The sequence below is a fragment of the Macaca thibetana genome, chromosome 4 (assembly GCF_024542745.1).
Source record: "Macaca thibetana thibetana isolate TM-01 chromosome 4, ASM2454274v1, whole genome shotgun sequence".
Classification (NCBI taxonomy): domain Eukaryota; kingdom Metazoa; phylum Chordata; class Mammalia; order Primates; family Cercopithecidae; genus Macaca; species Macaca thibetana.
In genome coordinates, this window is record NC_065581.1 from 52,491,734 (window position 1) to 52,503,980 (window position 12,247).

The 12,247-nt window shown below is 37.2% G+C and overlaps 1 protein-coding gene across 1 annotated transcript in view; it reads right to left on the minus strand.

The window, feature by feature from the left end:
- The window catches only part of PKHD1 (PKHD1 ciliary IPT domain containing fibrocystin/polyductin), a 463,584-nt gene that overhangs the window by 127,218 nt on the left and 324,119 nt on the right, over nt 1–12,247 (minus strand). The window contains 4 exon segments of the mRNA XM_050789247.1: nt 1,838–2,006; nt 2,895–3,770; nt 8,273–8,425; nt 9,853–10,007. Of these exon segments, the coding sequence (XP_050645204.1) occupies nt 1,838–2,006; nt 2,895–3,770; nt 8,273–8,425; nt 9,853–10,007 (1,353 nt within the window).

A 12,247-nucleotide genomic window follows, 5' to 3' on the forward strand; every position in this document is an offset into this window, starting at 1 on the left:
CTATATAGAAAGAAAAATAGATATTCTCATTCAACAAATATCTACTGAAAACCTACAAATGACAGGCTGGGTAACATGACAGTAATAAAGACAAACACAGAACCTGCACTTTCAGAATTTAGAGTCAAGTGGGCTATATAAACAATTAATAGATAACTATAACATTGACTTATAGAGAACTTATTTTATTTCCACTAATCTAATGCTTTGAAATACAATAAGTAATAATATTAAATATTTATTGTATACCAACAATGTATTGAGTATTATCAGCACAAAGATTCAGTTGTTAATATCACATAGTACTACGATTTGAATGATGGTCCTTTCAAATTTCATGTTGAAACTTAATCCTTAATGGAACAGTATTAAGAAACGTGGCCTGTGGGAGGTGATAAAGTCATGAGGATTCAACTCTCATGAATAAGATAGTACCCTTATAAAAGGGCTTGAGAATGAAGAGAGTGCTCTCTTGCCCTTCCATTTCTTCTCCTATGTGAGAACACAGCATTTCTCCCCTCTGGAGAGATGGTGCACCAACAAGGCACCATCTTGGAAGGAGGGAGAAACCTTCACCAGACACCAATTATGCCAGTGTTTGATCTTGGACTCCCCAGCCTCCAGAACTACAAGAAATAAATTTATGTCCATCTGCAGTGGTTCCTGCCTATAATCCCAAAACTTTGGGAGGCTGAGGCAGAGGATCACTTGAGCCCAGGAGGTTAAGGCTGCAGTTAGCCATGATTGTGCCATTGCACTTCAACCTGGGTGACAGAGTGAGACCCCCACCTCCAAAAATAAAATAAATAAATTTCTGTTCATAAATTATCCAGTCTGCAGTACTTTGTTATAGCAGCACAAACAGACTAAGACATATAACTTTACAACTATATCAGCCTGGGGTAAGACATGAACATAAGGAAAACTGGATAGTAAATTTTAAAAAGTGACAAAATTACATAAATTGCCTACCTAATCATGTTTAGGTACCTATAATGATTCAGGGATGGACATCAAAGGCACTCGTGTTAAGTCAAACACATGAATGTTCTAATTAGGGTGGTTTCTTTAGCGTGTTTTTTTGTTTGTTTTTGCTTTTTCCAACTAAAGGAGTTTGCCCCAGTGTTGTGGGAAAGAACAAGTAATTCATTCCTCCAGCTTCTAACTTTCTACTCTCTTTCATGGCAAAAAAAATAAAAAAAAAATAAAAAAATAAAAAAACCCTCCTATCTAGTTTTCACACATTTGAATGAAACTCTTAGATCATATGTCAGAAAACAGTATTTACACCTGGTCTGAAATGCCAGTATCTGCTAGAGCTCATCGTTCAGTTCAGAGATTCCTGTCAGCAGACACAACCTCCTTCTATCTACTAGTTCCTGCACAGAAGGCTCCCAAGATCTCCTTCTGAAGACCACTGACACTTTACTCCAACGAAGAATGAAGAATTAGAGTCAATTTACAACCAGAAAGTTTGAAAACATCCCAAAGAAGTCTCTCTAATAAAGACAAAACAATAAAACATTATCAATAAAACTTGCACTTCATTACTTCTGCCTCTTTCATTAGCTAAAGAAAGTCACATGGCTGAGTCCAGATTCAAGGGGGAGGGAAATAGCCCCTGCCTCTTTAGTGAGAGATATTTTAAAAATCATATATCACAAGGCATGAATATACGAGGCGTAAAGAATTGGTCATTAAGTTAATGTATCTTACCATTCTAAGACTTATTTCTATTTCTTTGATGATTTTATTCTTTTTAAAAAACATGTTTAGGGTTTGAAGAATTGCCAAGTACTTCATAAAAATGGCTAATTATAAATACTAAAAATTATACCTGGGTTGTAATGAGGGAAAGTAGAACTTGTTTTTATCTTTTATCTTTAGCATCCTGGTCCTCTCTGCTGTTATTGGGTGCATAATTCCGGTGTTCTCTGCATTTGGTAGAATGCAGACATCCAGGTCATCGCTATAGCAACTCTTCACAAAACTAGAAAAGGTAACATCTGAAATTTTAAAAATATATATCATAATATTATATCATATAAACCACCAGTCATAAACATCGAATATACAACTAAATATTGTTACAATAACATATACGCCAAGTTAGTTTAAGTTACCCAGGAAAGTCTTAGGAATTTACATAAATCTTGATATAAAATATCTGTAGTTCTTCAATACATGGACATTGTATTCAACAGAGAAGAGTATGTCAATACATTAAAGCTTTAATAGCAATAAGGCTTTTCATTTTAGGCTTAATCAAAATCCATTCATTTTACAGAAAGACAAACCCACTGCCAGATTAAGTAAGTAACAGGGGAGAGAGTACAATGGTACAAGAGATCTAATAGAAGATTAATGCACAAGTCATGTCACAACTTTGATTTTAACCCTTGCTGCTCAACCATCTACTAAGCAGCTTCAGATGAGACACAACTTCTACATTTCAATTTCCTCACTTGTATAATAGGAAAAATAACACCTAACCAGGAGAGTTCTTATGTAATCAAGTTAAATAATTGCTGTGTTGACCTGGAGTGGTCGCTATTGCCTGTAATCCCAACACTTTGGGAGGCTGAGATGGGAGGATTGCTTGAGGCCAGGAGTTTGAGACCAGCCTGGTCAAGATGCAAGATTCCATCTCATTATATTCAAATTTTTAAAATTTTTATTAAAAACTAAGTTGTAGAAAGCTCTTCAATATGTATAAAGCAGTGACTTTTGTAAGAAATTATGAACTACCATTGTGGCTATCAATACTCAGCAGGTTGGACAGCAAGCACTGGACCACAATGTACCTTTTTGTTGATAAAATTTCAGAATGCTATTAAAAATTATATGCATGGATGTATGAAATGGCATTGCCTAGATAAAGTAAAGCATCCCACCTTGAAGTTTCATGATTCCTGAAATTGAATGGTCATTCCTCACTTTGTGCCATGGCTCCTGAGGCCACTGATTTGGCTCTGAGGTGAATACAGGCCACAGAATACCAATTCGACCCCCCCTTGGATTGGAAGGAGCTCTATCTGTTGATGTCAAGTTGGCTGAGAGAGGCTTCACTTTGTCCTGAATGCAGTCAAAAGAAGAGCTGGTGGCCACAATGATTGAATTCCTAAGCACAATTTGCACTTTTTTGATGGAATTTTCTGGAGCAGAAAATACATACACTACTGCCAAAAGACCAATAGTATTGTCTACCAGAGTAATGTTCTCTATCTCCACACTGTTCTCTATGTGTAACATGGCACCATAGTCAAAGTTCTTGAAAGCCAAGAAGCCGGAGATTCTGGTACAGTTGTCAAGTCCACTTTCCTTGTAGAGGTGAAGGCCATGAAGACTTGAGTGGGCCACATTGTCAGACCAAAGCAGTCCACAAGAGCACCTGTGGCCTCGGATATGAAAGCCAACTCTCTCTGATCCTGCCACAACGTTGCCATGGAGGTTGATGTCCTTTGCTTGGTTCACTTTGATTCCTGCCACCCAAATGGTGGACCACACTGGCTGTGTCATCAGAACCACAAGGTTATTAGTGACAGTATAGGCCTGACCCTCTAAATCTATGCCATGGCCAGCTGTACCAAACACAATATTGTCATTTAAAAGTACTCCATGACTGGCAGTTGCATGAATGCCCCCGCCACAGCTCTGGTGCAGAGTAGATGATATGATCCAGGATCCTTCCGACACATTACTGAATTCAACAGATGCGTACAGTGGTGACCCGAAGTTCTGAATTTCCACATTAAGAAGTTGAAGGACACCTATAAACAAAATGCATGTCATCAGGTACTTTCCCCACAAAAGGCTGAAGAATGGCCCATTTTAGGGCATTAAGATATGAAGATTTTTAATGAAAATGTAAGTTTATTCTCAACACCAGCATCATATTTCACACCACAGATTCTCAACTAAAAAGGTAGGAATCATTACAAGTATCACATTAATGCCTGAATTGCATGTGCAGTCTGAAGAGTCTGGTGATAGGATGGGGAATGATGAGAGGAGAAATAGTAAAGAGGCAAACTTTGGGGATGGGCATGGCTAAGTTTAACGATTCTGTGCATTTGTCTGGGGCCGGGTCAAAGAACTGAGTAAGAATAAAGAGATTCTGGGTTTCTGGCCCTTCATCTCAAAGTCAAGTCTCCCTCTCAGCGTCTCAGTGACACCACGTGAAAGGCCACAGCCATTCACGCGAAGACATTGCACAAATGAATATTAAGCATTTCTGAAGAAGGTTATGAGTGCAAAATTTCCTTCTGCTCAGTTGATGTCCAGAAGCGTGCTATTCAATACATGCTTCTGACTAAAATATGATAGAAGCAATAACATGCTTTTAAAATCACTTCAAAGATTCTGTAAAATCTTTTCTATATTTTTATCCTGGCTACATTTTATTCACTGTTTCATTTTCATAATAAGATTTTCTATATCTTTTATGTGAGGAGAAAATAGTAAATTATTTACTCTCATTTGTAATGTTATTTGTACTGTTTTAAATAGATATTGTTAAAACACACCATAAAATATAGCCAGTAAGTTGATTTAAAAATATGAGTCAGCATATATACTCTTGGTAAAATTAATAATAACATGATTATAGATGAATTAATATGAAATAATAATGAGGTGAATTTAAAACTTTAACTCTCATATAACACTCATTATTTGCAGACACTGTTCTAATTTATATTCATCTATTTATTCACACTCCTAATTTTCAAAAAAATCCTATGTGGTAGGTACAATTATTATCCCCATTTTACAGATAAGGAAACTGAGGCAGAGAAGAGTGAACTAACAAGCTAGGACTTAAACTTAGGCATATGGATGAGAAGTCGCACTATTAACCCCATGCAGGCATCCTGGCAAGACAGGAAGACTCGGTGTATAAAAGTAGCATCTCTGCATTATGATTCAGATAACTGCGCTATAGCTATTGAGCCAATAATTAGTTGTGCGTCCTTTGCTAAGTAGGTCACAATTTTGGCTCCTTTTATTTCATTTTTTAAGGTATTGACTAAAGTAAACTATGAAGTTATTTATCATAAAGATAAAGGAAGCAATACATTTGAAGTTTCTGTTTCACTGTTTTAATAATAGTATTTAAGGTTCAAAGACAGTACAGCCTAAGCCCCTCATTTCTTCACTACCTTTTTAGAGATGAGAAACTAGAACCCTTGCATATTGGCTGCCATGAAGAAGGAAGTCCTTTTGAGAAAGACAGGCTAAGTAAAAGAACCTATACGTCTCCTCATGGCCAGGCAACAGGATTCCAACGTATTTAAATTTCTCAATGAATGCTATTGAGGAGGCATTGGTAGATAGTGTGGGCATACTCACAGAACAATAAAACATCCAATAGATATTCGTTGGGCAATATCCCTCACCAATAGCACATAGCTGAAAGAACTGGCAAACCTGCTCTGTGGAACTTTGGCACAAAGAACACCAAATGCAAGCATAAGTCCATACGTAAATAGCTTATTTTTAGCATTTAATGTGATTTTAGAATCTCTGTCAAGGCAACATGTCAGTATTATTGTTATTTCCTAGGTTTCTTATAAAGGATATTACAAGGGAGATAAATAAAGACATGCGTAGGGCATGGCATGAGAGAAGGGCATGCATCTCCCATACCCTCCCCGGGTACACCGCCTTAGTCTAGGAAACTCCACATGTTCAGCTATCCAGAAGCTCTCAGGATTATTTTAATTATCAGGTTTTTTAATGTCTTATACTTCCATGGATTTAATTCATAGTTTTAAACTGTACAAGGTCTTTTTACTTCTGTGCACATTAAACAATGACTGAAAATTAATCAATTAGTAAAGACTTAAAAATGTCTTGAGCCTTTAAATAAAGAATTAAGCAATTTTTTTTTTTTTTTTTTTTTTTTTTTTTTTTTTTTTTTTTTTTTTGAGACAGAGTCTCACTCTGTTACCCAGGTTGGAATGCAGTGGCACAATCTTGGCTCACTGCAACCTCCATCTCCAGGGTGCAAGTGATCCTCCCACCTCAGCCTCTCAAGTAGCTGGGACTACAGGTTCATGCCACCATGCTTGGCTAATTTTTATATTTTTAGTGGAGACAGGGTTTCACCATGTTAGCCAAGCTGGTATCGAACTCCTGACCACAAGTGATCTGCCTGCTTCAGCCTCCCAAAGTGCTGGGCTTATAGGCATGAGTCACCATGTCCAGCCTGAATGAAGCAATTATTTTATTCACAATTATCTTCGTATTTTTCCTTTTGAAAATCACTACTGAAAAATATTCTAGCAAGTTAAGTACAACTTGGTGGGTATTATTCAGGAAGAGAAGAATGATGGAGCCCTCCAATATAAAAGTAGGACTCAAAAGTCTTGACCTGCTTTTCTGCTCTGGAACAAATCAGTACCCATATCTGGCATCTCTGACCTACACCTGCTGAGCCCTTCTTATTCAGGCCCTGGACTATGATTGAATTCTGGAACAGAAAAAACTGGTAAAATTTGAAGAATGTCTTGAGTTTAGTTCAGGGTAATGTACCAATGTTAATGTCTTTGTTTTGACAAATATACTAGTATTGTATCAGCTATTAATGGAAGAAAATTGAGTGAAAGGTATACAAGATCTCTCTATACTACCTTTGCAGCTTTTCTGTAAATCCAAAATCATTACAAAATTAAAAGTTTATTTAACAAGAACCAGGCTTGAATCTACCACCTACTAGTCAAATGACTTTCCTTACTCTTCATTAATATTTTTCATTCATATTTATTAAGTACCTAATTTACAGCAGTTACCACACTAGGAAAACAGATGAAAGACCTATTTCTCACCTCAAGGAGTTTATAAGCTAATGAAGGAGCTACATAAATAAATAGGCAATTGTACTATAGACTCTATTTCCTGTAATAGGAATATAAAATTCTCTTATGAGGATTTTAGGATTAAATAAGATAAAATTTTCACTGTGTGAAAACCAGCACAGTTTCTGATCCATAAGAAGCACAAAATAGAGTTTGAGTTTCCCTTCCCCAGGGGATGATGTAAGGATCAGCATTGTTAGAAGTTTAGGATCAGGTCAGTCTTGCTGCTGGTTCTGCTCTGACTTGGTGCTCAGCTGTAAGAACTGGCCTTCTGTCCTGTTCCTGTGACCATGCTCCAGCTTGGCCTGTGGTTTCAGTTAACTGGGGCCTTATCTTGCTCTCTCCTTCCTGATTCCCCATCTTCATAAATCTTAGAGTGGTCTATTCTTAAAAGATTGGAACCAAGCCTTTGTCTCCATCATCTAGAGCGGGGTTCTCAACCTCAACACTATTGACATTTGGAGGCAGATACTCCTTTCCTGTGGGTGGCCGTCCTGTGCATGCTAGATGTTTGGCACTATCCATACATGCCAGAAGCTCCCTCAAGTTGTGACAAGTAAAAATGTCTCCAGATATTGCCAAATGTCACCTGGGGTAGTGGGCGGAAATCACCACTGATAAGGGTTTATGGAGATACAGCTTGTTCTATTAACTAGAAATCTTAAATGTTTGATTTTAGGTCCAAACACTGCCCTTTACAAAACTGGTGAAATAGTTGTGCCAACAAAGAGTGTCCCATATTGAATATATTTGGGAAGTGTTTAGATCCTTTATTCTCAGCCTTCCCCAGGCCTTTATATATTCGTGTACACCATGATATTCTAAGTTGGAGCTACAGTGACAACCAAACTGTTTGATCAGGAAAGAACTTTGGAAAAAAGTATAAGGAACACACGTTTAAGAAACGAGGTCCTAATCAAATAATTTTGCAGCATTCCAAAAGGGCTAAAACTTGAAAGAAACAAGAAAGATTGAACTGATCCTTAAAGCAGTCTAGAATATGGAAATCATTTTTATTTAAATTTATGCTATTAATTTATAGCATGAACTGATGCCTGCCATCAGATATAGCATGCTACTGGGAAAGAGTAATAGAAATTCAGGAAAGAGATAAAATTGAAGTGGTCATTAAATCATCTATAATTTCAAAGCAGAGGAAATTTCACATCTGCTGAAGATGTTTTCTTTGAGGTAAAAATGTGCATATGTGCTGATCGCTAGTATATTATTTTAACATCACACTGATAATTAAGCACAGATTAGGACTGAAAATTCATAGCTTCTCCAAGCACAAAGGAACTATCTCATTTGAACGTTTTGTTTTATAAATGAAAATTCTCACAGTTGGGATTTCTGGGTGTCCCAGATGAATAGGCTCCCATTGGTAATATCTAGTTACTTAACATTTCATTTACCTGAAAATTCTTCTCGGCTGGACTTCCTCAAGGGCCCCACAAACAGTCTCCCCCTACATGATATGTCAGGCTGAATTTGTATATTTCGAGTCAACAGTCCAACCTCAGCAGCCAAACGAATGTGTCGGCCATCCTCCGTGACATGGACACTTCCTGGGGCAATAGAAGTTGGGGGAAAAAAAACTTTAAAAATCTATTTCAAAAATCACTAGCTGGGGACCCAGCAAACCTGAGAAATGAAAACATCCTTTCCCCTCGGAAGTTCTACCAACATTAAGGTCTGCTTTTCCTCGGGCATTCTCTACAAAGGTCAGCTGAGAAATAAAATAACCCATTCACTTGTCTCTCTTTGGGATCAGAGTCAGAGTGTTTGAGCAAGAATTCATTTCTTCTTAATAACTGTGGGTACTGGGACAGGTCACTGGTTCAGGGAAGTCAGGGCAGACCTGTCCAATTAGTGGGGTTCCCAACCTCCTTCTTTAAATAGGTCAGCATGAGACTTCAGTGTTGGGTTGTACATTGTCCATGGACCTCTTTCATGAGAGTGAGGAATCCCAGATCAACTGAGGCAGTGACAGGGCAAAAGCAGCTATGTGTCAGAGTAAAAGGAGAGCAAGAAGCAGCACCAGGCAGCAGCAGCGCCCTCTCATGGTGGATCTTCCACTCATCATGGCCTGAACAGCTTCCGCAGCAGTGGGAACTAAGCATCTTGCTAGTTTGTTTCACTGTCTACCATTTGCATTTCACCTTGCATCTTACTGAAATCAGTGCTGAAGATTTCTTTTTTCTTTGCTGCTTATTAAAAAAGAAATCCTCCTGGGAACAATGATTTAGACATAGCTTGAGACATTCGTGGTGAAACCGTGGATTTGACTCTCATATACCAGAGACAAAAAGACATTCTCATTCCCCTTTATTTCCACAGTTTATTACTGATCAGCTATATCTCCTGGGTTAGATTTATTTATTAGACTGAATCAGGAAGGTTATCGTGACTTATTATTTATATGTAGTACATTCTGTGTATTGTGTATAAAATATTTGGTACCTTTTTTATTTAAAAAAAGGTCTGGGCTTTTTTCTTTCATTTTTTGCAGTAATACTAATAGTAGCAGTTAATACATAAAATGTACTTCATGTTAGGAAGGACACATTTCTAAGTATGGAAAATGAAATCATTATTTACAGTAACTACCATATTCTAAGGGATTGTAATTCAATGTGTCAGGAAATAAACTGGAAACTCAGTGCCCATGAGTTTTATTCTGGCTTAAAACTGCGCAATGACCTTGAACAAGATTCTTAACCCTTCTGCTCTTAGACTTGCCATTATAAATAAGGAGCAAAATGTGTGGAGATGTGTATGTGTGTATGTATATAACATCCAAGTATTCTTTAAAAATAAAGCAACAAAATTAATGAAGGAATAGAGATAAGGCCATGTAGCATGAGTCTAGGGCAGGAAGAAGGCATTGTTCTTCCCCTCTGAATGGCAATCAGATCCAAGGTCCCCAGCCAGGTTACCAAACATGGTCTTCCTGGCTCATTCACTTCCCTTAACTAGCAAACCAAAGCCTTACCAATGTGTCGGTGTTTGAGCCGTTCATGAATCCTCACATGGTGGCCCTTGACTTCCTTCACAGTGAGGACCTCTGCTTCATGAGGCTCATAAGAAGAGGAGCTAAGGACGATTTTGTCATGGGGGCGCCAATCCACTGCATCTTCTACTATAATTCTGTAACAGCATAAAAATGGCATTGGATATAGTAACAGTGCAGCACAAGTTATCTATTAACTCAAGAGCAAGAAAAGGAAATCCACTGCGACCAACATATCCCACCAGAGAAACTGAAATGGAAATAAGACATGACAGTGGAAAAAAGGCTTTTGCAAATAATTTAATTTAGCTAATGGAGTCAGTTTTCTGGCTTGGAAATGCATATGTTACAGAGATGGTGAAGATACTCCATGACCCCTGAAATAAAACAAAGGAATAAAAAACAATAAAAGTTCCAGAGGTTAGCACACATGTCTACATCAGCAACCTTCCTTCTGGATTAGGGAATAGATTCAATAATAAAAGCATTTCAGAAGAGATCTTTTCTCTAATTTTCTGAAGAAATATAACGCCATTTTTTGACAATCTTGGACATTTTGCACAACTTTTCATCATTCATTACAACTTCTACCTTCATAGTGAGACAAACACAAGTGTGAATCGTAGAGGTGTCACTTACTAGCTGTGTGACCTTGAGAAGTCACTTCACTCCTCAGCTGCATATCCTCATCTGAAAAGTGCTGTATTTGTACCTTCTCTCTTCTCTCTCATCACATTATGAAGCAATGAGGGTCGTGTTCATTTTTGGTGTTTTTCAAGACACACATTTAATACAATTTCTGTTCAGTCTTTCACTGCTGCCTAGCATTCCCTCTGAATATGACTGTTTTATTCTCTTCATAGTCAGTACCAATTTCAACACCATAAATGTAATTACCTGCTTCATTAGCTAATGCCCAAAGTTTAGCAAGCTTTGATAAATAGTCTCCTCTATAGTGAATGTTCATTCAGACGACAGTGTCCATGTGCAGGGCATTCAATCATTCAACCTTTATTGACTGAGCAAATCTTATGCACCAGACAATATAGTAGATGCTAGATACATACAATAAGTAAAACATACATCATTTGTATTAAAATACGTAACTTAAATTCTGCCCAGCACATATCTTTAAAGAGTCTACTGTATGGGTGGAGGATTAACAGATGTTTAATATACAGTATTAAGCCCTGAAAAAGAAACATAAATTAAACCTAATCATTCATAAGGGTCTAATAATGAATCATATGAGTCTAATAAATGAAATATTATAATAAATTCATATCTACATACCTAAGGTTGGAGAGAGAAAGAGTCATAGAGAAGAAAAAAGACTACTATCAATTGATGCAACTTTAATGAAGGAATTTAGAGTCTTAGCTCTGTTCCTGATTTGCTATGACTTCCTAGAAAACTCCCAGTTATAGAATATTTAAGCAACATTAGCTTTGAAAGGCAAGGAAACTAAGTTCCAAATAGATTAAATAGAAAAATGTAAGACTAGATAAATAACTGGAGCCACTGATTGAATTAGGACAAAGGAAGACTACCAATGAAGTCCAGCATTTTTTCCACTAAATACTCTCACTTTGTCTATCTTATTTTTAGTTCTTCGGGTGCTAAATAGTATTAGAAAAAGAGTATTCCCACATTTCATAATCTGTGAAATTATAAGAAGTCTATGATCCATACAATGGAATACTGTATAGCCATTTTTAAAGTATCTTGCTGAAGAGCATTGAATTACAAGAAATTTTGTTCATGATGTATTGATTTCAAAAAGCAGGACATAAAATAATATGCTTCATTTTTTAATAAAAATAATACATGCACAGAAGAGAGGAAAGATGCATGTTAAAATGTTAGCCTACCTATGGAGGGTGGGATTATTAGTGATATTCACTGAAATCTCAATTTTCTAATTTATCAGGTAGTATATTGTAGTTAGGGGAAAAAAAAGTCAATCTGCTGTATAATTTAAATTAATCCTTTACTTCATAGTTAGTATTATTCAGTAGTCCCCAACCTTTTTGGCACCAGGGACCAGTTTTATGAAGACAATTTTTCCACGGGGGAGATGGATTCGGGATGAAACTGTCCTACCTCAGATCATCAGGCATTAGATTCTCATAAGGAGCATGCAACCTAGATCCCTCACATACACAGTTCACAATAGAGTTTGCATTTTTATAAGAATCTGATGATCCCTGATCAGACAGGAGGTGGAGCTCAGGCAGTAATGCTCCCTTACCCACCATTCACCTCCTGCTGTGTGTCCTGGTTCCCGAAAGGCTGTGGACCTGTACTGGTCTGTGACCCTGGGAGCTGGGAACCTCTGACCTAGATAACCTTTTTATCATTATTTATATTGTTGAAT